The 27627-nt window shown below is 37.5% G+C and overlaps 1 protein-coding gene across 1 annotated transcript in view; it reads right to left on the bottom strand.

The window, feature by feature from the left end:
• Positions 1–2050: 2050 nt before the first annotated feature.
• Positions 2051–27627, bottom strand: part of gad1a (glutamate decarboxylase 1a) — a gene marked incomplete at both ends in the record, with an annotated part of 48821 nt that continues 23244 nt past the window's right edge. The window contains 11 exons of the mRNA XM_081367655.1: positions 2051–2224; positions 2782–2871; positions 4851–4958; positions 6855–7004; positions 7234–7312; positions 13042–13106; positions 13202–13318; positions 14042–14096; positions 14172–14251; positions 19227–19342; positions 21190–21302. Coding sequence (XP_081223781.1) covers positions 2051–2224; positions 2782–2871; positions 4851–4958; positions 6855–7004; positions 7234–7312; positions 13042–13106; positions 13202–13318; positions 14042–14096; positions 14172–14251; positions 19227–19342; positions 21190–21302 — 1147 coding nt within the window. The remainder of the gene's footprint in view (positions 2225–2781; positions 2872–4850; positions 4959–6854; positions 7005–7233; positions 7313–13041; positions 13107–13201; positions 13319–14041; positions 14097–14171; positions 14252–19226; positions 19343–21189; positions 21303–27627) is intronic.

The raw sequence follows: 27627 nt of genomic DNA, 5'->3' as shown, positions 1-27627 counted from the left end.
CTTTGTAAACCATATTTATATGGACCCTGTTTTTGGAACCAACATTTCTCAAGAATGTCATTGTGATGTAGCATTAAAACGTCTTCACTGGAATAACCGGAATAACCAAACCCATTAACCCTTAAATGCATGAATGTTTCGCCAATCATTATTACATATTCAGGTCTTTAGTGACCCGGATCTATATGTCACAATCACACGGATGGATCTCTAACTGCCGCAATAATATAAAACTTTCTTGATATTTTAATAATTGCAGAAGAATAAATGAAAGCATATCTTGTAAACTTTTGGAACTTGGAAGGGTTCAATTTGAGCGGAAGCTTTTTTACAATCTTCACTGTCCTCGTCGGAGCTCATTTCCCAGTACATTCAGCATCTGGCTTCAGCAAAACTATCATTTTCAACATCTTCAAAATCAAACATTTGATCGCTGACAGCTTCTGCACCAGGTCCACCATCAAGTGACCGTGACACTAATATTTGATTGCGTATTCAGTAAATTGCTGAGCCATTTCAGAATAAAGGTGAATTGCACTTATTGAGTCATCAGAGATTCAACTGTTGCACAGAAAAGAAAAAAAAATACTTACTCTATTACAGACTTTGGGTCACTAGCGACCCTATACTTTTTTTATACAAAAAATTATTAGAAAACAGACATTCTCTTATAATTGTATTTTTTTTTCTTGTTATATTGTTTATAATGAATAGATACTAAGAAGGTTGATGTCTAACGAATGCCGTCCTAGGTCGCTAAAGACTTGAGGTGTGCCTTTAAGGGTTAATTAGAATCCACATACTTTTGGCCATATAGTGTAGCATATTACATATTACATATATGTAGACTGACAATGAAATATAATTTTTGTTCCATGTCTTTAGTTAATAAATTAATTCAATCTCTAATGCACTGTTTTAAACCATATAGATAAAAATTGTCTCTCAAAATACAAATGAAAATACTTAGGGTATAAAGAGAGGAGTAATCTCTATCACACAATTATTCTTGTGATATAAATAATATCTCATCAAATATCCCAATTTAATTACCACTATTCAAACATTTCTTACTGTAAAACCATGTTATATATGTTTGTCACAAACAATCACTATTTGCACAAAGAGTCATAAATTCTAAAAAAGCAGCGACAGTGATTAGTACAATGGTACACACTTCAATTAATCATCATTACATAACAGCTAAGAAATTACAGTATGCATTTGACTGTTTAATGACTTGGATGGTCCAGTTGGCTATTAGATGGTGAAATATTACAGTGTATTCTAATCTAAAACTCTTATTTTTATTGAGAATTTAGACCAGTTCTGGATTTTAAATAAATGCTCCTGGTTCAAAAGTTAAGCACTATTTCCACAGAAAAACATTTATTAGATTCATCCCTCAGTTTGTACATAAACACTTACAATAGAAGTCTTTAGGGCAAGACATACACAGGTTTTAAAGCACAAATTTGAACCTTTTATTATTATTTTTGTTAATGTGCTTATCTTAATTATTTGAGCTGATTTGAGCTGCGAGTTGTCTAAATCGTCATTGTGAGTATATTTTTTAATGCAGTGTGGTATTATGACCCTGATGTAATGCCTTGCTCCTTATATTTCCATGGTAATAGTGTAAGCAAAATTTTTTAGTTTCTTTGTACAAATTGATGGACAAATTATTTCTGAATTCTGTGTTAATTAACCTTGAACATTCCTTGTTGTGCAGTTTATCGTGAGTATAATAGTTCCAGTTAAACGAAAGAACAGAACACAACAGACAGACAACTGGGAGAAGTGAAGATGAGAAGACATATAATGTCATTCTGGTCCTTCATTATGAAATTATAGCTCAAAGAGCTCCTCACCTTAACATTCTGGAATGTTCAATTTCCCAGTGGAACATTCTAGAACATCTGCGAGTTTCATTATTTTAGAACACTTCACTGGTCTAATACTCTGGAATGCAATACTTCAGAATGTCTTCTCCATTTCCCATATTCCTAGAGAATCTACTAACGCCTACTGGATTTCCACCCTGCGCACTCTATAAATCCTGCGCCAGTCTTTCTATCTCGTCTATCAGGAAGTCGATGTCAGACCTGGTTACGGCCGCATTGGAGACGACCATCCTGAAGAAGTTGACCTTCTCACCCTGAGGCTGGTAACCCACCATTGTTGTCCCACACTCCATCATCATTGCCTTGATCTTGGGGGCAACCTAGATAGAAATCACAAGACGGAAGTTTAATACTTCTACAGTATTATGAATGAATGAATGAATGAATACTTGTATTTTGTTGTACAGCATTATGGTAACCATGCTAAATAAAGTGAGTTCTTTGTGGTGAAATATGTAGCGTACCGGCCAAAAGTTTGGAATAATGACTTTTTTTATGTTTTTAAGTCTTATGCTCACCAAGGCTGCATTTATTTGATCAAAATTACAGTAAAAACAGCAATATTGTGAAATATTATTACAATTTCAAATAAGAGAAGGCTCATGTAACACTGAATACTGGAGTAATGGTTGATGAAAATTCAGCTTTGCCATCACAGGAAAAAAATATATTTTAAAATATATTGAATAGAAAATTTTAATAATATTTCACAATCCCTGGTGAGAAGAAGAGACTTCTTTCAATTAAACTAAAAATCAACTAAATCAACTAAAAATCTTAATTATTCCAAACTTTTGGCCAGTGGTGTACACATTTGTGAGTACACACTCAGTTAGTGTGTATATAAGAGTAGGAGAGTCTTTGAGTATTACTTCACCTTATGAAGCCGTTGTCTTTTCTCCTCTCCATCTGGCAGGAGTCGCAGGCTTGGAGGAATGTACCAGAAACACACATTGGTGTGCTGGGGCTAAGAAACAGACAGAAAGACAACACATAGCATTTAAGAAAATGAGACATATTCTATTTTTTAAATATTGTTTGAATACTAGGGTAGGCATGATACAATACAGTAGGTTCTGCGGTACCTATCAAGTCAATGCCTGAATATTGAATTAATTTCTAATCATTTTAAATATCCAGCTAATATTCATATGTTCATTGAGAATATAGACAAACTTTATATTACTGTAATTGTCAATATTGGCTGGTGCATTTTGGTGTGGGTAATTTTTTTTAAACACATTTACCCCTGGTGTCACAGACAAGGCTTAAGCCCAGACTAAAATGCATGTTTGAGCTGTTTTAACTGAAAGCCACTTGCACTGACATATCTTAAAATATGTCAGTGTCATTGTTTTGTCTCAAGATGAACAACAGTAATGTTTTTTTTTCTAAGGCACATTTATAAAAGCTACTTCAATGTCCTAATTGAACTAAGGCCTAATCCTGGATTAATCTAAGACCTGCCTGTGAAACCGGTCCATAATGTTTTAAACACTTTAAAACATTTTTAACTCTACATTTGTGCAGTAAAATTAACTTTAAAGAAGATCTACATCTATCATTTTCATTCATGGAGATAACATGGAAAATGTGCCATGCTTTAGTGGAGGATTTCTGTCACCTGGTGGAAAACAAACACTTTTAACATCCTGAAATTACTACTATAACCAGTAGATGGCAGCAGATGACCACTCATGAGATCATGTGCCATTTCAATACCCTTTTATATATTTTTTACACATGTTTTGCTTTTGGATTTATAATAAAATTAATATTATAAAAGATTTTATGGCACTGGAGTATGAAGTAACGCGCTGAATAACACAAATATGGGGATGAGCTGAAGCCTGCCACTGGTTTCATATGAGTTTTAAAGGGGACTGAGGTGATCATGAATTAGTGTACATATTACGGAGTTAATCAAAATTTTTTTACGGGGGCTGGGTGTAAATTTAGGGGGCTAAAGCCCTCCTAAAATGGGCCTAGTGACGCCTCTGCTAAGCAGACATTTGTCAAAGTATTCTATGAACAAATTATACCTTTGTTAAATCATAATAAACACCTAATTTTCTTTGCTACATTCTTTGCTTCTGTGCAATGGGAGTGTTCATTTTCAACATCTCTAAGGCCGTCTAAGGTCTGAAATGTACTAGTCTACACAAGCACATGGACATGCACTTTGAGCAAAACAAATGCCATATTAAGTATTGCATTCTGAAATGTGTCAGAATGCAAGTATGTGCTGCATTCACAGCATTGCTATGAGGGGCAGTGTAGTGATGAAAACTTCAACAGTCTTCTTCTGTGGTCAGTTTTCTCTTCCAGGTCAACTGCTGTCAGATCAAAAGTTTCTGAACAAGTTTTTACTTTCAGTTAAACTTGAACCACATGAGCAGTGTGTTACAGGCCCTTACCAGGCCATAATCCATCGTTCATCCATCCACTTATTTGTTCATCAATTCATTGAAGGGGTGGGCTCTGAAATCCACTGCTGCCTCAATGTATATGTAATAAGTGATTATAATCAAGGTATTAATAAAAAATGTTCCTTCTAAATATCAAATGCGTTGAATGACTTCTCTAGGCTTATGAGATTTTACTTTGTTATAGAAGTTACCAGTGTGATTACTGAAATGTTCTTTTCATGTATTCTCTAATGTCTGAATTAAATATCTGAGAGGTGACTGAAGGGTCTGGCCCATGCCAGGAATGCAAGAATCTTGCTGAACAAGTTTTTACTGTTAGTTAAACTTGAACCACACGAGCAGTGTGTTACAGGCCGTTACCAAATTGTAGAACATAGAGCAACTGCTAGTCTTAAAGACACAGGGCAGCATTAAAAAGCAATGATATGCCTCAGACTAGTAACAGACACCTTGACTCTGAATAGTACTATAGTATGTTATTATGAACAGTGGTAAACTCTGTTGTGTTTTCACTCACCTCCCCTTGAAACACCATCTCATATCCTTCTCGGTTCTTGATCTTGTGGTAGAGATACTCAGACAGCTCCAAACATCTGTCAATGTGTCTCTCAAAGCCAATAGTGCCCTGTTAAAGACCAAAGATCCATTACAGGACAGCTGATATTCTGTCCATTTATCATCATCCATCTATCCACCCATTCATCCATCCAACCGTTCACCTATCCATCCATCCAATCTATCTATCGATCCACCCACCAATTCATCCATTCAGCCGTTCATTCATTCAGCCATCCCTCCACCCATTCATCCATCCGTTCACCTATCCATCAAGTCAAGTCACCTTCATTTATGCAGCGCTTTTAACAATAAAGGTAGTTTCAAAGCAGCTTTACAGTGATAATAGGAAATTAAAGTAACAGAGATTGTTTTGGCTTTACAGCAGCTCTAGAATAAAGTTATTGTCCAGCTAAAGTTAGTTTTTGATTGATTCACTTCCGTTGCAAAGATCATTAGCTATTAACTTAGGGGCCGCTTACACGACACCATTTCAACCGAAAGCAGAAAACCTTCAACGCGTTCTGGCCACTCATCCAAATGACCATCTATCCATCCATCCCTCCCTCCACCCATCCATCCATCCATCCCTCCATCTATCCATCCATCCATGCATCATATATCTATCTACCTATACATTAATCATCCGTTGAACCGTTTATCCATCCATCCATCCATCCATGCATCATAAATCTATCTACCTATTCATTAATCATCTTTTGAACCGTTTATCCATCCATCCATCCATCCATCCATCCATCCATCCATCCATCCATCCATCCATCCATCCATTCATTCATTCATTCAGTCAGTCAGTCATTCGTTCATTCGTTCATTAATCCATCATCAATCCACTCATTCATCCATCCAGGATCCATTCATTAATCCATCCAATCGTCCATCCATCCACTCATTTGTTCATCAATTCATTGAAGGGGTGGGCTCTGAAATCCACTGCTGCCTCAATGTATATGTAATAAGTGATTATAATCAAGGTATTAATCAAAAATGTTCCTTCTAAATATCAAATGCGTTGAATGACTTCTCTAGGCTTATGAGATTTTACTTTGTTATAGAAGTTACCAGTGTGATTACTGAAATGTTCTTTTCATGTATTCTCTAATGTCTGAATTAAATATCTGAGAGGTGACTGAAGGGTCTGGCCCGTGTCAGGAATGCAGTAACAGTGCTTGCTCATTTAGGCCAGAAATGGCTTAAAAATGGCATTTCAGGCTTTCCGAAATGAATTATGGACTCGTTTTGTGTTTGAGAAAGGGCTTCAACACGTCAATACACACATCTGCTTTTCTAGGGTACCCTGACAACTATGGTCACAGGGGTCATTGAAGTCTATAGTTTGAGGGATCATTTCTTTGTTAAAGCCTTACTTTCCATTTAGATTAAAGTGTCCTCTCCTTGAGAGAAAGAACATGTTATCTTGATGTTGTGAGAAAACTCTCCTATTTATAGTTAGAGCCGACCAAATCCAACCTTGAAGAAGCTGTGTTTCTGTGTGTGTGTTAGTATTCTTGTTTACAGGTTTAAGGAACAAGTGGCATTATTGGAGATTGACTGACTTGTTTTGAAACTGTGCTGAAAATTTAAATGTTTATCTATTTCTTAGCCAATCAGAATCATTCAACCTGAAGCAATGACGTAGCTTAGACCTTGGCGAAGGGTATAACTCCTGTGATCTCTGTAACTGTTAGAGGGGCGGCCTATACAAAATCCTTGAAGTCTTGAAGCTGACTTCTGCTGATGAAACTGCAAACTATCTTCAGTAAAACTTTTCTATAATTTATTATAATTATGACTCTTGTCATAAATTGACTGCACTTCTGACTACAGGACTTAATTAATCATATCTGGTCCTTGGGTCTTTGACTGTAAACTGGGTCTTTGATTCATTCATGAGTAACACATTATCAGACACTGAGGTTCTGATCTCATGAATGTGCACACACACCTTTGACTTCCACATGAGCCAGAATTTGAAGATGTCTACATGACGGCCACACTGTATGGCCTTGTCCCCCGTGTCATAGGTGACATCATACTGTTTATCCGGCTGAAAGAGATATCCAGCACACATGGAGTTGCAGCCCTGTAGTAGACCCTGTTAAACACACACACACACATGAACACAGTGAGATAGCATGAGCACTTAGCAGAGATGAACATAATCACATGTAAAAATGTCCCATCTATCGCTCTTTTACTTTCTTGTCTTCGGAACATTTTGTTTGTAGTCAGTTTTCTTTTATTCTATCTGTGAATTTTACTCCGTTCTATTAGTATTTAGACTCATTGATTTGGCCGCCCCCATTTCTGTCATTCTCTCTTACCTTCTCTCGGACCAGAATGGCGGAGCACTGTAGTGGGACACCCATCATCTTGTGTGGGTTCCATGTGACAGAGTTAGCTCTGCAGAAACAACACTAATCAGAACACTGTGCTGGCACACAGTTTAGTTGGTTGTAGAGGCAAGAATATAGAAGAGTATGTACTTAACAGGGGTGTAGCAACCATTATAACATTTAAAAATGTCTAAGTCTGTCCCTCCCAGTTTTGGGAATTCCTTTTATTAGGGGTTCAAGCACGAAGTGCTGAAACCCTATTGTAATTGTACTGATTTTTATTATTATTATTATTATTATTATTATTATTTTCCCCTTAAACGCATCGTGCAGACCAAACCGTAAGAGCTGGAACCTTGAAACTTGGCCAAATGGTAGTCCTCAATTTGGGGAGAACCTATAAAAGTATGACCCCGATTGGCCCATAGGTGGCGCTATAGCAACCAAAAGCGCAAAACTGCTCATAACTACTAGACCGTATGTCGTAGACTCAAGTGTCTTATATCATTGGAAAGCTGGACGCCTGACGAACAAAACGTTTATCTCCGATTTCATTTCCGCCATGATAGATTTTCCGCCATTTTGAATTTTGTCAAAAACCTACTTTTGCGAACTAGTCCTAGGTTTTTCACCCGATCGGAACCAATCCAGTGCAGAAATGTTCTCTTGAGTCTGAATATCAAAAACTATCGAAAAAAAGTTGAAATTTCGATTCACGGACGCTAAGGGGCGCCAAAACGTACGTCGTGGACAGGGCCTATTTTACTAAAATGGCTATAACTCCAGAAGTAAATGAGGTATCTTCACCAAACTTGGTACACATGTGTAAGAGGTCAATCTGAGGTCACAGTAAAAAAACCGCGGCGATTGGCCACATGGTGGCGCTATAACATGAAAAAAACATAAAACAGGCTATAACCACCTGACCGTTAGTCCGATTGACTTGAAAATTGGTATGCAGTGTCTTGGTCCAAGGTGCCATGTATGTGTATGAGGACATTGGCGTATCTCAAAAAACATGGCCGCCATCGGCCAATGAAATTTGAGCACCTATTAGACAAGGTTAACGGAGGCCGATCGGAACGAAACTCGATGGGCATGTTCGACTCAAGGCCCTAGAGGTCTGTAAGAATTTTGAAAGAAATCGGCCACTAGTTGGCGCTAACGAGTTTTATGGCTCTGTAATCACGTGGTGTTACAAATATCCACACAATATGCATATCATTTGATAGATCTCCTCATCCTGAACAACTTTGCCTCAAGAACCATTGCTGTCAATCAAACCGTTCATTAAATATTCGCAAACATGTTAAAAACCTACTTTTGCGAACTAGTCCTAGGTTTTTCGCCCGATCGGAACCAGACCAGTCTAGGACAATTCTCTGGACTCTCTAGATCAAAAACTATCAAAAAAAAGTTGAACTTTTGCATTTGGATGGCTCTAATAGGGTCATTTATAAAATGGGCGTGTCAAAATACATTAAAAAGCCTATAAATCCTAAATAAAAACTCAGAACTTCACAAAAAGTGGTCAGCATATGTGACATAACATCATTAACAAGCATGAAAAATTCTATGGAGATCGGACGATAGGTGGCGCTATAACTGTTAAAAAGCTTTAAAATCATATATTTCCTATGGTAAACTGCCTGTATTGGCTGTAAATGGTCTTTTCCATCTCTGATCATATAATTTTCATATCATAATGTTCAAAACTAGTGCAATACAATTCTCTGGACTCACTAGATCAATAATTGTCAGAAAAAGTTGAACTACTTCATTTGGATAGCTATAATAGGTTCACTTCAAAATCTGGCCTTTACCAAGTGTCCCCGAAAGCCTATATCTCTTTAATCAATGCTCAGACCTTCTTAAAAACAAGTCAGAACGTGTGAAATATCACCCTGAACAAGCATGAAAATTTTCAGACAGATCGGACAAAATTTGCCTCTATAACAGTTAAAAAGGTGAAAATGATATGATTTAATGGCATGTTAAGCCAATAAGTGGTATTTTACTGCCCCCCGCTGTTTAAAATAGTCATTTTCTCATATTGGTATTGGTATCAGCCATGGTAAATCATGATAAATGATGGTGTGTGTGTGTGTGTGTGTGTGTGTGTGTGTGTGTGTGTGTGTGTGTGTGTGTGTGTGTGTGTGTGTGTGTGTGTGTGTGTGTGTGTGTGTGTGTGGTACAAATATAACAAAGGTTTTATTTTCCAACATGAAAACAAACATAACAGAGTGCTAGTGCACAAACAATAACCGACAATGATAATGGATGAGAGGGGAACTTAAATACACAGATCAAGACAAGGACAACAGGTGACGGTTATGATGATGAGGAGCAGGTGATGATGAGGAGGGTGATGAGGAGCAGGTGCAGGTGATGACGACAGATAGTGAATGTGATGAAGACAGAAGGTGAATGTGATGAAGGTGAATGTGACACCAATATCACTAAAACATTTGTGTGTGTGTGTGTGTGTGTGTGTGTGTGTGTGTGTGTGTGTGTAGCATTATTGTGTGTAGCATATGTAGCAAGTATGCATTATTGAGTTAACATGGAAACACTGGTTTGCTTTAGTGCAGAAAACTGGTCAAAATCATGAGGTTTAAAGTGAAAGTGAGCCAATAAGTGGTCTTCTACTGCCCTCTGCTGGCCATTCTACTTATTAATTAAATTTTTCCACATGTGCTTGCATTTATACTTGAATACACACTAAAAATCACTTATATAGCAATAACTATTATAACACAATCATATTTTGTCAGTGTTAATCACTTTATTTGCACTGACACTTCAAATAATTGCTAGTAATGTGGTAAATCATGGTAAATCATGGTTAACTATGCTGTGTGTGTGTGTCTGTGTGTGTGTGTGTGTGTGTGTGTGTGTGTGTGTGTGTGTGTGTGTGTAAGCATGCATTGAGTTAACATGGATAAACTGGTTTGCTTTAGTGCAGAAAACTGGTTTAAAGTGAAAGTGAGCCAATAAGTGGTCTTCTACTGCCCTCTGCTGGCCATTCTACTTATTAATGAAATATTTCAACATGTGCTTGCATTCATACTTGAATACACACTAAAAAATCACTTATATAGCAATAACTTTTATAACACAATCATATTTTGTCAGTGTTAATCACTTTATTTGCACTGACACTTCAAATAATTGCTAGTAATGTGATAAATCAGGCTAGAAACATGGTAAATCAAAGTAAATAATACTAGATTGTCGTTTATCTCCTGGTAAATAATACTAGAACGTGGTATATCATGGTAAATCATGGTTAACTAAACTGTGTGTGTATGTGTGTGTGTGTGTGTGTGTGTGTGTGTGTGTGTGTGTGTGTGTGTGTGTGTGTGTGTGTGTGTGTGTGTGTGTGTGTGTGTAAGCATGCATTGAGTTAACATGGAAAAACTGGTTTGCTTTAGTGCAGAAAACTGGTTTAAAGTGAAAGTGAGCCAATAAGTGGTCTTCTAGTGCCCTCTGCTGGCCATTCTACTCAATAATGAAATATTTTAAGTCAAGTCAAGTCAAGTCAAGTATATTTGTATAGCGCTTTTCACAATACAGATTGTATCAAAGCAGCTTCACAGTATTAAATTAAAATAATACAACAAGGTTTGTTTCTAGTGGAATTTATTGATAAAATCAAATTAGATATCCCCAGAATATCCCCAACTGAGCAAGCCAAAGGCAACAGTGGCAAGGAACCGAAAAACTCCATCAAGTGACCTAATAGTGTCCTAAAACTCCATCAGGTGACCCAATGGAGAAAAAAAAAACCTTGGGAGAACCCAGGCTCAGTCGGGGGCCAGTTCTCCTCTGGCGTTTATTAACTAGAGGCCGGATTGTAATTTGAACTGTAAGATTAAAAATATTATATGAATGCCTGGCTGAAGAGATGCGACTTTAATCTAGTTTTAAACTGGGAGAGCGAGTCTGAGCAACGAACAGTATCAGGAAGGCTATTCCAGAGTTTTGGAGCTTTTACATGTGCTTTTGCATTCATACTTGGACACACACTAAAAATCACGTATATAACTAACTATTATAACACAATAATATTTTGTCAGTGTTCATCACCTCATTTGCACTGACACTTCACATAATTGCTAGTAATGTGGTTAATCATGCTAGAAACATTGTAAATCATAGTAAATAATACTGAAATGAGGTGTATCAAGGTAAATCATGCTAGAATCCTAATAAATCATTCTGGAACATGGTATATGATAGTAAATCATGCTAGAATCATATTAAATAATTCTAGAATGTGGCAAATCGTTGTGGGAGGAGCCTATTTTACTCAAATGGCTATAACTCAAGAAGTAAATGAGATATCTTCACCAAACTCAGTACACATGTGTATGGGTTCAATTTGAGGTCACAGTAAACAATTTTATGGAGATCGGACCATAGGTGGCGCTATAACTGTTAAAAAGCTTTAAAACGATATATATCCCATGGCAAATTGCCTGTATTGGCTGTAAATGGTCTTTTCCATCTATTATGTCAGTGGTTACATGCTTGCTAAATAAATCTTAATAACTTTTGATGCTTTTGTGCTTAAATGCCTTAAAGGCCTTAACTGCTTGAACCCCGATAAATGCTGCTTGCAGCTTTAATTATAATTAAATTTTGTTTGACTGCAGTGCAAGGATGTAGCTGGCTCATAAAACCAAGGACTCTAGGACCAAGCAGAAACCTCTATCAACTGGTTGAATTGGCAGTGGACAGTAATAGTGTACTTGAAGGAATAGTTCACCCAAAAATCATTTACTCACCCTCAAGTTGTTCCAAACATGTATGAATTTCTTTGTTATGTGGAACATAAAAGAAGATATTTTGAAGAATATTTGTAACCAAACAGTTGTGGGGCACCAATGACTTACATAGTATTTTTCTTCCATACAATGGTGTCCCACAACTGTTTGGTTGCAAATATTCTTCAAAATATCTTCTTTTATGTTCAGGAGAAGAAAGAAAATCATACAGGTTTGGAACGACTTGAGGGTGAATAAATGATGACATAATTTTCATTTTTGGTTGAACTATCCCTTTAAGTGCAAACTGAATGTAACGTTTTTGGACACTTAATTGCATGTTAATTGTAATTAAATGAAAATGAAGTTTAAAAAAATATTAGCAGTCAAATTAGCATTTGACAAGCTTTTATGGTAATGTAATTTCTACTATAATTTTATGTCATGTATTTAAATATATTTAACTACACATTTGTAATGATGAAGTTGCAATCTAGTACATAATGTTATGGACCAGTGGACTAACAGGAGGCTTTATAGGTGACTTCCTTCTTATTTGTAGTAGATTATTTGTTTGTCGATGGTCTGACAAAGACTATGATTGTACCTGCTGTGTTAAGTGTATATTAAAATGGTTTAGATCGTTCGAATCACAAGCGTCTCAGCTTTCCAAAGATATGTGACATGTTTAGCTTTTCATTTTTGAGTTGTTGTATGTCGCAAAGTTATCGCGCAAAAATATGCAGTGTACAGTGGACGACACATCGGAACACTATCTGGTTAAAAATATATTAACTTTAAATGTAATATTGAATAACAAACTACAGTTAAAATTAGTCAACACATCAAAATAAGTGTACTTCTTTAAAGAATCACAAATAATTATTAAAACATAATTATTTAAAATGTACTATACAATATTAGTGAATGTAATATAATATTAATGAAGCAAGCTCATAACGTTTATAACATGTTTCTCCACTTTTTTTGAGATCATCTCAATGCCACTGGTGCTTATGTATGATACCTCTCAATGCCGTCAAGCTTGTGTCTATGTTTTCTGGACATCAGCAAACCTCCACCCCACGCTCCCTTAAAAACACATTCACACCATCAGTTCCAAAAAAACTTATTCACAGCATTCAATACGTCTGTTTAAGAGAGTGAAGAAATAATCACAAACGTACATCCACATGAAGCCACAAGTTGTATTTTTCACAGACGTCAGCGATCTCGTTGATCGGATCAAAGGCTCCATACACTGTAGATCCAGCTGTGGCGTTCACAAACATCGGCACAAACCCCTGGACAGCGCACACACACAACAAAGCCATTTCACCAGATAAACCGACTTCACATACACAATCGAAATCAAAGTTGCAGTGCTCAGAACTAATTGCATGTTAATTGCAATTAAATGAAAATGTGTTTAAATTCATATTAAATTTCATTTAATTTTTTGACCCATCTTCAGTAGGACTTAAGTATTACACACTACAGTTGAAATTAATATCAAGTACTTTACATGTGCTTTAGTATGCAAGTCAACAGATCCAAATAAGTGTTCTTCTCATGCATGACAAAAGTTACAAAAAAATATTTGAAAAGTATTTTAAATTAAAAAGCATAGTCATGAAAGTGTACTCTTTTTTTAAGTACACTTAAGTGGCCTTTTATTTAATTAGTATTATCTGCAAGAACAGTTTTTAAGATTTAAAGTAAACTACAAGTGCATATTCACTGCAATCAAGCACACTTGTTTTTCACAAGTATAGGCTTCCAGAAGTGCATTGCTGTAAACTTAAAAATGAAAATCATATTGTATGTGGTAAATGAAATGACAGTACATCACAGACACTGTCAGTAGGACTTAACTTGTAATAAACAACAAATCAGTCATCATACATTAGTGACGCAATGTCAGATTTTCGCCTCTTAACACAAGTAGCTTAAAGAGCTCAATGTCTTTAGTGAGGCTGACAGAGAGGTGTGTTTGAAGAGTTTATTCATGTGAACAGGACACTGACCTTCTGTTTGGCGTCAATGACTTTGGCCTCCAGATCAGCCGGAATGACTCTACCTCTAACAAAGAGACACAAATGTAACACAGAGTCTCGCTGATGAGAGGATTCACAAACACACAACAGACACACTTACCTTTCATCTGTTCTCAGCAAGATCAGATTCTCTGTGCCAAAACCCAGCACTGCACTGGCCTTCTTTATAGAGTAGTGACTCTGGGAACAATATAGTAACAGACTTGTAAGTGTAAGATATTTCATAGATTAAATGTATACTTCACCAAAAAAAAAGAAAGAAAAGAAAATTAATTCATTCTCCTTCATGTCATGCCAAACTTGTGTGACTTTCATTCTTCTGTGGGACCCAAAAGTAGATCTTCTGCAGAATATCCTGGCGCCTCTATTCCATACAATGAAAGTGAATAGAAATGAGCTTCAAAACTGACAAACACGACCCATGAAAAGCACCATCCAGCATAGCCCTCGCATCTCATTTGCACACATTTAAATATGGTGCAAGACACATCACACCAGGTTGGACATCAATGATGATCTGTCAAGGAACCGAGAACGTTTGATGTCATTGATATCTTAATGTGTGGACATGAGATGTGAGAGCTGCGGAAAATGAGCTTTACAGAGAGCAATGGCTACACTTTTGGTCTTTTGATCTCACAAAATGCCAGCTTATGGTTTCAGAAGACTTACAATCAGTGGTTGTGTCAGATTTTCTCATTGTCCTTCATTTTGATGGAGAGGGTCGGTAAAATTCCGTCATAATATATTATTACCCATCATTTTCATTTTCATATTTTAATTACAATAAGACATTTAATAGCTTTCGCAATGTTTTCATTCACATTTTCATTTTTAATCATAAATTTACAGGATGAGCATATAAAATAGATTATGCATTTAGTTATTTATGAAGAGAACAGATTACCAGTCGACTGCATCATTTTTCATGTTCAACACCACGCAAAGCAGATTAATGTTTGTTTGTTTTTTCTGCAGTGACAGCCACTAAATCACAACCTTTGTGCCTGAACAGGCAAATATGAAAAACACAATATTGCAATTACGATTAAAATTTGAACAAAACACATACAAAATGAACTGAACTAAACTCAATCGACTTTCTATATCTGCCTGAACTCAAAGCTTCCTCCTGGTCCGCATGGTGACTGATAAACTGACCGGTGACTGATAAACGTTAGTAAAACCATACCCTAATTCACTATCCCCTACATTAGTCCACTAATAAAGTTCACTTGAGTGAATGAAACCGAGTGAGTCAATGTGGCCGCTTTTGCATAGTTTGTCCTTGCTGTTTAATAATTAGTTGACACTGAGCAAATTAGCAGCTCCAGTAGAAATGAAAAGATTTATCTTGACATCTGTAATGGACCATTACAGACCACATTCGACCACTCCAGACACGTCGACGTGCCGCCACTCACAGTAAGAATAAATGATGCCACAACAATGCGCAGCTTCTGGTTGTGAAACCGCTGAGATTTAAATTCCCGAAGGTTAACCTTTCACAGGTGAGAATGTGTTGGTTTGTGTTTATGTATTTACTCAATATTACAGGTTTTTAAACTATGGTAACTTTTTAATGTCGTGTTAGCTGACGCCTTCGTCTTGTTGTATTGTGTCCGTTTAGCAAAATCATCTGCTAAAGTCTATTGAAGATATAGATATTCATTCATGTGTCTGACTACGGTTGCAGACGCTCAGTCAACTTGATCTCGAGTGTTCATGGACCGTTCCAATATGGCGGACAGTTTAAAGGGGTCATATAATGGTACATGCACTTTTACAAGTTGATTGCACTGAAATGTGTGTTGGCAGTGCCTGTACACAACCATCCTATCATGATAAAAATCCATCAAGTGGTTTTGTTTTAATCTCCTTATATGTTTTCCCCTGTCTCAAATCAAGCCGTTCGATATTGTGAATTTGTGACGTCACAATATCCAACGCCCCTCCCGCAATTGTGAGTGACAGCCGTGTTTCAACACAAGACCCGCCCTGAGCGAGCTGTGACAGCTGCCGTCATAGTAGTCCGCCATTGTTGATATGCTGGAGCAGAATGGCGTCTAAGCAATTGTGGTGTTCTGTTCTTAGATGTAATAAGGAACACAGCAGTCATTTGGATGTTCCTAAATCCGAGCCGTTGAAGATGCAGTGGCCGAGTTTTGTTTTTGAAGGGATATGCCCAAAGGATTGACGCGGGGATTCCCTGACGGGGATTCCCCACGATCATCCATGCTTTCATGTTTGCGCGAATCATTTCACACCAGACAGCTTTACAAACGAGAAAAAACGGATCGGTACCAACGTGTTCCTGCTGAACCTCCAGAAGATGTGAGTGTAATGTTTTATTAACCTTTATATTAGTATTTATATTATTCTTTGCAAAATTTGCAAACCTTGCTGCAGGCTTCATGATGAATGCGTCTAAGGTTGACACTCAGGGTACATTACGGCATGTTTTGTATGTACGACGTTCTCAATATAATTCATAATCCCACGTTTATAATGAACAACGCGTGGTTATTGTGTTACAAACGGTGTGCGCACAGAGCAGAGGGGCGGGGTGAGCAAAGCTCACTATCATTTAAAGACACATGCACTGAAACGGTGTGCTGAAAACAGAGCTGTTTTCTTACAATACTAATGAGAATTTTTAATTAAAGTATATTACAAACTTTTAATTTAGACCCTAAAGAATCATATTAGCTTGTACAAAAATGGCATTATATGACCCCTTTAAAGGATTAGTTCACTTTAAAAAAAAATTTTGCTGATAATTTACTCACCCCGATGTCATCCAAGATATCCATGTCTTTCTTTCTTCAGTCGAAAAGAAATCAAGGTTTTTGAGTAAAGGATTTTTCCAGGATTTTTCTCCACAGAATGGACTTCAATGGCAACCAACTATTCCAGTGTTCAAAGGTTCAAATGTCAAAGTCTTGACATGATCCCAGTCGAGAAATAAGGGTCTTATCTAGCGAAATGATCAGTAATTTTCAAAAAAAAAAAAAAAAAAATATATATATATATATATATACTTTTTACCCACAAATGCCCGTCTTGTACCATCTCTGAGATGCGTATTACGTCATCACGTTGGAAAGGTCACGAAAAAAATAAAAATAATAATAATAATAAATTAGTCAGTCAGTCAGTCAGTCATCTTCATTTATATAGCGCTTTTAACAATGTAGATTGTTTCAAAGCAGCTTTACAGAGATAAACGTATAATTTAAGGTAAGATTGTTTTGGCTTTATAGCGGTTCTTTAATAAAGTTATTTTCCAGCTAAAGTTAGTTTTGATTGATTCGCTTCCGTCGCAACGATCATTTGTTATTAAATTAGGGGCCGCTAAGACGACACCATTCTCTCTACACAGACTTTAAACGCGAACCTGTGAGAAACGCTGATGGCGTTCACATGCGCATTAAGAATGGGTTCTATAGTTATGTGCGTTTGAATATATGTACGCAGGTTTGTAATTCCCTACAAACCAAGCCTAAACAAAGTACTGGCGTTTCCTTCTAATTTTTTATACAGAATTTTATTTTATTTTATCAATTCGGGGTAGATACGCAAATTGAGTTTCCCAACAACGCTTTATCTGTAGAGTGGTAAAGGGATCCTCCATAGGGAGAGACTAGTTGGCACTTCAGCACTGCGTTGGATCGGGTTTTAAAACAAATTTTTTTTGGAAATTAAAACAAAGATGTAGGACGATTTTGAAGTTGGAGGAGAAAATGAGATGACATTTTTCGCCCTTCCCTACCTTTTTGAACCGGAGTACACAGACAAATAACTTAGATAGATGACGTGACGCGTGACCTTTCCCACGTGATTACGCAATGTGTGGCGCATCTCAGAGATGGTACACGACGAGCATTTGTGGTTAAAAAGTATATAATTTATTTATTTATTTTTGAAAATGGCCGATCATTTCGCTAGATAAGACCCGTATTTCTCGACTGGGATCGTGTCGAGACTTTGAAGCTGCATTGAGACGGACATTTGAACCTTCTTTGAACATTTGAAAAGTTGGTTGCAATTGAAGTCCATTCTGTGTAGAAAAATCCTGGAATGTTTTCCTCAAAAACCTTAATTTCTTTTCGACTGAAGAAAGAAAGACATATCTTGGATGACATCAGGGTGAGTAAATTATCAGCAAACATTTTTTTGAAAGTGAACTAATCCTTTAAGTGTAACAGCCCATTGAAACAGCTGCTAATGAGGCATCTATTTATATATATGGTGGAGCGTACATCGGTTGTACACTTGTTATTGCGCTGCATTGTGGGATTGAATGAGTGCACTCGATAACGTCCATTATGGTTTCGGACACCACTACAAATGGCTGCCCCTTCAAAAGGTGCCCTATTTAAGGGTATAGGGGGCAATTTTGGATGCACCCGTTGTCTGACGTTTGTCCTTCATCCTCCACCGCATCCGCATCAGTCCCTCATTTTTCACCTCTTTTATCAAAACCAACTCTTTGGCCGTTTGAACTGAGATCAAAGACGAGACAAGATAATAGCTAATTAATATGAGCACTCACCACCAACTGGACAGGGGGGGGAATAACCTGTACAAGTTTACAATAGATCACCCTCAGTGTAATCTGTCAAAATGAATGACGGCCTTCAGATTTGTCCGTCAATGCTAAAAAAAATAATCAATGACGGAAAATATTTGGTTAACACGTCCACTGCTTACAATAAATGGCACAAGTTGCATGGACTACTTTTCTAGGGTGCTTATTTTATCAGTTTTGGAGCTCACTGCTTCATTATGGAAAAGAGAAACCAGGATATTCTGCAAAACTTTTCTCAAACCCACAATAATTTCATCAGTCAGTAAAGCCTGTATGTGTTCTGCACATCAACATTGTGGTGTTAAGAGAAAATACTATCTAAACAAAATAGTTTCTTTTAACTTTGACTTTGAAGATAGTTTATAGCTTTTAGATAAACTGAACAAATCACAAAATCACAGTTTTCGATTAGACCAATATAAAACTGCAATAAATGGCATGGTCGTTCCCCTTTTTTTCAGTGCACACGCATTTAACTGCACACAGAGATAATAAGGCAAAAAGGGAGAGAGAAGAGAGAAGAGAGAGAGAGAGAGAGAGAGAGAGAGAGAGTGAATGACCTACATGTTCTGAGGTGAACAACACCAGTCTGGGAACCGCTGCCATGCCTTTGATTTTAACCTCTGGATAGTGTTTATACCGCGCCACCATCACGCTGTACATGTTTGAGATCGCTCCTCCTGCAAGAACAAACATTTTACTACATTTATCTGATGAGTAGGTCTGTAATTAACATTGTGGACTTATGATCTCAAGAACAGACAGACATGTGTCTTAAATGACATGTGTCTTAAATAAATTGAATAACAAATGATTTAGTCGATATTATCAGAATTATTTTGTGACTGAATTTTTTTGGGTGAAATTTAAATTTGTGCATGCAAAAATGTATAATTAGCCGCTTTCCGACAAAGTAGTTACAGGAACTTAGTTCTAGGAACGGTCCACTTCTAAACAGTTCTAAGAACTACTCTCCCCCAAACTCGGTTTTGCTGTTTGCGTTCGCACTGGCCAAGTGGCCATAGGAACTGGTAGGAGGGGTAAGGGAGTGACGCAAGCACGGCGACTTTTATTTTGACGGCGCGACGGACCTTTATTTTGGCGGCGCTGAGAACGCCAGAGCAATTAGTTAGCAATCTGTCTAACAGTACTGTTTAATATCTTATTAAATAGAACTGTTATAGAAAGTAGACAGTATATGAAAAAAGGTTATTAGCCTATGCCGTGTGGTTGATGTCCAGTGTTGCTAGCTTGGCAGATAAACATAATCATGTTTGGCTTGGTCCCCTCAAAGTTGCGTTGGATTTTCTCTTCAGCATAAAGGTTTAGAGACCCATCTATCACTGTTTTCCATGTTTGTATTAAGGAGTAAATATATAGGCTATAATCTGTGTGTTTACATTCTAGCTGTTTTAAAAATGGCGGGTGCCGGTGTTCCGCGTGCGTTCGGTCAATCAGCGTACACTAGCGTCACGGGTAGTTCCTATAGTGCTGGTTTAGACCCTACTCTGAAGTAGGACCTAAATTAGTTCCTACAAATGGAGTTCCTAGAACTAAAATCATTCCTAGTTCCTGCGGTGCGAACACGCCGACATCCGGGTACTTTAGCCAATTATTTTATGAATAAAACTAAAATTGAAACAGTGCCACGGTTTGCAAACAGGAATGTTTTTTTGTTTGTCTGTAAATCTGTGCAGCGAAAGCCAAAGCCAAAGCATCAGCGCCATATTTGGACTTTGGCGACTTCACTTATCACAAATGGAAGAGAGCGAAGGGGCGTCGTCCATCTTTTTTACAGTCTATGGCACCCACCAGTTTTTGAGAGGAAAACATCAGCCATTGATGTATTGTATTAAAAGATTACCCTTTAAAGGTACACTATATAATGTTTGCCCTCCAGCGGGATAGGAAAAAAAAACTGCAAGCATTTTGCAGAAGAACATTGTTTTGGTTGTGCTTCGGCTCTGTGTGACTGTGCGGATGAATATAAGCCTTCACAATAGATAATGCTTTACAATGAACTTTGTTAGAGAGCTACAATTTACCTGTTCTGTAAAATACCTTACTCACGTGTTGAGCAATAAAAACGGCATCATCTTTGTGTCACTTTTACAACATTTCAAATTCCTCAGTTCTCACCATGTCTGAAAAGCCAAGCCAGTGTTGATTCTTGTTTTATTACGAGATCTGCTGTGTTTTCTTTTTGCCAGCAGACTCTCCTCTGTTCTGCGTGTGTTTAAAACAGGTCATTCCCCGGAGGATCAAGAGCTGCTCTATGTCAACCTTCTCTATTTACGGATATGACAAGACACGCACAGGCGAGTGACGCATGTACGCAATTTCGAGTGAAAACCACATCGACAGGTCTAAAATATATAATGAATCAGGGTAAGACAAAAACATATTTTGGAAAAATATGTATTGAATTATTATTTCAATTTTGTTAAATTCGAAACAAAAAAAAAAAAAATACAAAGTGACTTTTAATCTAGAATTCTTAATTATTCTGTGGATTAAAAGGCCATACCTGGTGAGAAAATTCCATCGCCCTCTCCATTTGGCCAGCCAATAATCTCTCGCATTTTCTTCAGGGTGAGCTGTTCCATCAGTACAAACACTGGAGCAATCTCATATGTGAACCTGTAAACACACACATACCCACACACACACACACACACACCTCATTTCTACTTGTCCCACATAAATGAGTGTCTTGACGGCAGGAGGTAGCCTAATTCACTAACTGTACGGTATTTATGTAAGTCTGTTCAATCCATCACAGAATCATTCTGAGGCATCTTCAGCCTTTTAGCACCAGTCAATAATCCTCTGCGGTGATTAGCAATGATGAGCAGCTCATTAGTACATGCAAATGTCAGGTGCTCACGCAGTTCTGTCTAATCAATATAAACAGTACTGACATATAATTTACTGACAGCAGGAACATGTGCAAACATGAAAGGTGAAGGCAAATACTAGAGGAGACCGGGGCTAGTTGTCACATGAGAAAATCATTATCGTAAATACTAGTTTCCTAATTAAAAAATAGGACATGAACGCCTTCTCAAGTCAAAATTTTTATGCGATGAGCTCGTAATCACAACTTCAGAAGTAGGACATTTCCGATAGCACGTGAAGGCAGCATTAGTAACAGTGAGGTTTAGTGTCAAAAGTGCAATTCTCTAGCAGGTTTTTTTTTCTTCTTTGTTTTAAAGGTAGATTATATATGTCAGCATTAATGTGTTAACGCTGCTTGAACAGACTTTCGTGCTTAAACGGACAAAAACTAAATTATGTCAAAATTCCCATTTTGTCGAGTATCCTCATAAGCACAGTCTTAAATGAGCTAAAAAGAGTTAAATGAACATAAAGAGTTGTGAGAAAATAGGATGTGGGTCAGATCTGCGTCATGTGCGTCTTAAAGTGACAGCAGCCTAATAAACCGGCATGTCATGTCATTAATGTTATCAAAGAACAAAAGGCGTTTCTCAATAAACAAGTACGCAGAGTTTGGATTTATTTATTTATTTATTTATAAACATATATTTATTGCGAGGATTAACCCCTTGAGATGAAACATCTCGTTTTCGAGGGGGTCCTCCAGTACATCAAAGCAAAATAAGAACCAAAACAGCAGAGCAAATATCACAGTCAAAGACAGCACAACAAAACACAACAACACACACACACCGGCTCATAATGCTCAACCCCACCCCACCCAACACGAACCCCACAAGTAACTTGACAGAAAAACAGACACATGATTAGCATTGCACAAGGTCAAGGACTAAGAGAAACACAAATAACAATAACAATAAAAAAAAATAAAAAATAAAAATAAAAAGAGGACATAAAGATAAGAAATAATAAACACATGACCAATGAAATCCAAGGTCAAACAAACAAAACTAGAAACAAAGACAAATGTTCCTAAGATGTTCCACGAGACCCCTTTGAAACGCTGTAAGTGAAGTTAAAGAACGAATAGAAAATGGAAGATTATTCCAATCATATGGAGCCTTAAAACAAAATGCGTATTTCCCTACCTGTCTTTTAACTCTAGGAACAACAAAAAAAATCTGATCATTGTGTCGCAGACTATATGGCGAATTATAAAGCACTAAATGTTGCTTGAGATAAACTGGATAATTAAAATAAAAACTTTTAAAAATACACTGTAGCCAGTGATACTGTCGCCTGGCAGAAGGGGCAAACCAGGACAACTGTCTGTACAACATACAATGGTGTGTCCTAAATGGACAGCGGAGAACAAAACGGCAAAGACTGTTGTAGACCACATCAATGGAATGCAAACAAGAAACAGTAGTGTTCTGATAAATAATATCGGCATAGTCCAAAATAGGCAAAAGCAGCTGTAAAACTATTCTTTTCCTGACCAGATAATTAAAACAATTAACAGATTGATAAAGTATTTTAAGACGAGAGTTGAGTTTGCTTGTCATTGCTTGTACATGAGTTTTAAAAGATAAATCAGTTTCCAGCCAAACACCAAGATATTTAAAGGTCTCAGTTGACTCTAAAGGAGAGGAGTCGAGAAAACAAAGCTTAAGATTATTTTCACATATATCCAAGGCTTTTCTATGGAACAATAAAGAATAGGACTTTGATTTATTAAGGAGAAGTTTATTAGCCAATAGCCACTGCTGTACAGAATTGAAGTCGTGCTGTAAAGAGCGGTTTATCCCAGAGATGGTAGGTTTACTACAGTAAATGACTGTATCATCGGCATAAAGATGAATATTGCAGTCTGTACAGCATAAGGACATATCATTAACAAAAATAGAAAATAATAAAGGTCCCAGAGAAGAACCTTGAGGGATGCCTTTCACTATGCCTGTATAATCAGACTGACAACCCCTGTAGGACACGCCCTGACGACGATGATGAAAATAACTACTAAACCAGAGTAAAGATGATCTCGAGAGGCCAATAGCATGCAATTTATCCAATAGAAGATAGTGATCAACTAAATCGAACGCTTTGGAGAGATCTAAGAAAATGGCACCGGTACACAGATTATCATCAAAACTAGAAAAGATATCATTAGAGAGTTTTAATAGAGCAGTGGTAGTGGAGAAGTATTTTCTGAAACCTGATTGGCATTGAGTAAGTAAATTATTATCAGATAGATAATCAGATAATTGATTAAAAATTAATTTCTCAAAGACTTTAACCACACTATTAATTATTGATATTGGCCTATAATTATTCAGAATTTGTAAGTCTCCACCTTTATGCAAAGGAATGACTTTGGTACATTTCCAAGCGAGGGGCACTTCACAGGTATTAAATGACATATTAAAAAGCACAGCTAGTGGTGGTGCTAGTACATGCGAGGCAAGTTTAATAAACTTACCCTCAAGGCCATCAGGGCCAGGACCACTGCTATTGGAAAGCTTATTAATAGCCTGTTGAACATCCGTTGATCTAACCTGCCTAAATTTGAAAGTGCTACCACAGGGTTGGCTGTTAAGACACGGGTCTGCGTGAAAAACAGAAGGTAGAACATGCGGTGTTTGAGAAAAAAGCAAACTAAAGGCATTGGAAATCACGGCTAGATCATTTATTATTTCATTATTAATTATCATATTATTTGAAGTACTATTGGACTTACCAACTAAGGTGTTAACCCTCCTCCAGAATTGCTTTGGGTTACTTAGATCATTTGACAAGCTATCACGGTAATAATTGGCTTTAGCATTTCTTGTTTGAGTTGTACAGGAATTTCGTAATCGTTTGTATTTCTCCCAGTCATCAGGCAGTTGTGTATGTTTATGTTTAACCCAGGCCCTATCCCTCTTTTTAAAAAGATTAATAAGATCACCATTAACCCATGGCAAATGACGGCCTTTAACCTTAATGGATTTCCATGGAGCATGTCTATCAATAACTAGCCCAACTTCAGTATGAAAAAAATCCCATGCAGCTTCAACATCAGGAATTAAGTAAAGCCTGTCCCAATTTATCCTTCGAAGGTCATTGACAAATAGATTATTATTAAATAATTTAGTTTCCCGTACCTTGATATATTTAGGAGGAAGATGAGGAGTTGCAATTTTCCATATACAATGGATAATGGAATGATCGCTAAAGCAGTCAGAGAGAACTCCAGAAGTGATTATTCTGTTTGGATGAGAAACAAGAATCCAGTCAATGAGAGATTTAGAGTTAAAGCCGACTCTAGTGGGCTCAGTGATGATTTGAGTCAAATTAGCACCATTAACCATATTACGTTCTGTAAATGTAGAAGAATCATTCCAATTTAAATTAAAATCCCCCAACAGAATAATTTCTCTTGAGTCTCCCAATAATGATACCGTAGCTAAAATGTTCTTAACCGACTCTAATTTAGGAGTTGTAGGTGGTCGATAAATATTGCCAATTATCAAATGTTTATTTTCATGAAGATTTACCTTAACGAAGATGCCTTCAAAAAGCTCAGGTTTCACCTCAGGAATAATTAGCTGTGAACTCAGATTAGATGAAATATAAGTAACGACTCCACCTCCCCTGGATCCTCTGTCAGCCCTATACATTACATAATTTTCAAGGTGAACAATAGCATCAGTAGTACTATTAGTAAGCCATGTTTCAGATAAAGTGATTATATTGGGATTGTTATAGGACAGCCAAGCTCTAAGCTGATCAATTTTAGGAAGTAAACTACGGATGTTAAGATGGATAGCATGGAGACCTTTACCCATAAAATATATATTCGTGATCAATGAAGATAGAGCGAACTAACTTTGTGAGGTAAAAATCGTGAAAGTGAAGAAGAGATGAACATGAGAGCCAACACCATATACATACACACTCAACCATACCCACATTTAAAAAAACAAACAAAAACAAAACAATAACACAAAGATGCACACACAAAAGCAAAATAACAAATTAAACTAAACTGTCTTCATTCCCCCCTCCCTGATTATAGGACCACTGAGTTTCTTACGGCCATACAACTAAATGCTTCAAGAATTAATATAAATCCCTTAAAATGAATAAGTAAAAGAAAACACACATACACAATACAATTTTGTGTGCTTATATTCAAAATAACCCAGTGGAGGAATATAAAATAAAACAGCATTATACTAAACAACTAAAAACAGCAATCTTCATGGTCAGAGAAAAGCAAACATTCAAGTACAAAGGCAAAAAAAAAAAAAAAAAAAACCCAAAGAACAAAAAAAGACCGGATACCCAGGAGACGTCGTACATAACATAGGCAAGGCTACAGGATATTACTTGAGTATTTGTGAAAAGCAAAAAAGCATAACATCATTATATTTTATTTTTCCACCCGCTGTTCTTCATTCTCTTCCCCTTTCCCCCCTTTTCTTCCTTTTTTTCCCTTATCTTCTTCACCTTTCTTCATCCCAGGCTTTTCCTCTCACACTTTGAGAATAAGTTTATCTGTCACCACGAAATGACGTCAGACGTTAAATAACGCTTCATGACGTGCGGAAATAAACAAACAAGCATGACAGCAGTCGTGAGTGATATTATTCATAATGAGTGAGGATCAGAAGAATCAATAGAATCTAAGTACTTGACAGCCTCACTTAAATCACCAAACTGGATTTGATCCGACCCTCGGCTGAGTTTGATGACAGCGGGATACAGCAAAAATGCCTCAAACCCCAAGGTGCGGGCCCGATTCATTACTGGAAAGCAGGGACGTCTGAGTCGAGCAGTGATCTTTAGATTGTTTATCAGCTTCAGCAAAATACTTATGAAGGATAATTTCCATAGACTCAGTTGTCAACTCACACGCGCCCGAGTCGGCGTCTGCAACATGAGAATGCACTTCTTTAAGTTGGGGTGTCTTCTTCGGAGGCATTATCGAATCCAAATTCAAAATTCAAAAGTACTCATAAAAGGTCCAGGTTTGCTGGGTTCTTTGTTTTTATTCTACTTGCTGTTTTAGCACATTGAACAGGGAGAGCTGTGAGAAGCCAAACTCCTACTCCGCCATATTGGATTAGGATTTGAGTCCTTGGTAATTCGGACTTGCCAGGAATTCTACAAAGGGAACGTACTTGGTTACTTACGTAACCTCGGTTCCCTTAGAGATAAGGGAACGAGTACTGCGTTGAAAACGCTGTGGGAAAACTCCTTTTCTCGAGAATATTGAAGCCTTTATTTTAAAACGCATTGCTGTAGCACATGCAAGAGCTAGAAGCTCGCGTGAGCGTGCTGATTGGCTTGTGCAAAGCAACTGCACGAACCAATGGCGGATCAGCAGAGGAGCGCGGACCAATCGGGGCGCTTGGCACTCTGCCAGAGTCAAGCGCGCGAAACCGCACGTGACAGAAGAGTATAAATACACAGAGAATCCGCCATTTGACAGGTTTAAATCGACTGAAGCGAAAAGACACCTGCCATAAGAGACAATAGCACGGCAAGGCAACGCAGTACTCGTTCCCTTATCTCTAAGGGAACCGAGGTTACGTAAGTAACCAAGTACGTTCCCTTACGAGAACGTTCTCTCGTACTGCGTTGAAAACGCTGTGGGAACACTATTTAAAACGCCGTTCTTGTCGTCTTTGGCCAATCTGACTCACCGAGAGCTCCAGGAAGTACAGAATAGCCTAGGATAAAGAGACCGAATCTTCGGGCCCTTAGATATCCAAACAGATAAAGCTGGGCCAAGGGCCAGTCTTAAGAATCCCACAACTCGAGATGACAACCAGTGTCTGAGTCAAAAACTAGTCTGGGTCCACAGAGCCAGCGTTAGATAGAGACTACTCATGCCTATAAGGCAGGTACCATAGAGGTTTAAGATGCGGACGGAACGGACCAGCCGGCCGCCGCATACGTTATATAGAGACTACTCATGCCTATAAGGCAGGTACCATAGAGGTTTAAGATGCGGACGGAACAGACCAGCCGGCCGCCGCATAACGTCCTACATAGGCATTTTCATAACTAGTCTGGATCC

The sequence above is a fragment of the Scardinius erythrophthalmus genome (assembly GCF_964197995.2).
Source record: "Scardinius erythrophthalmus genome assembly, chromosome: 6".
NCBI classification, from domain to species: Eukaryota; Metazoa; Chordata; class Actinopteri; order Cypriniformes; family Leuciscidae; genus Scardinius; species Scardinius erythrophthalmus.
The sequence above is the reverse complement of the archived record's forward strand: the minus strand, read 5'-3'. Positions and strand labels throughout refer to the sequence as shown.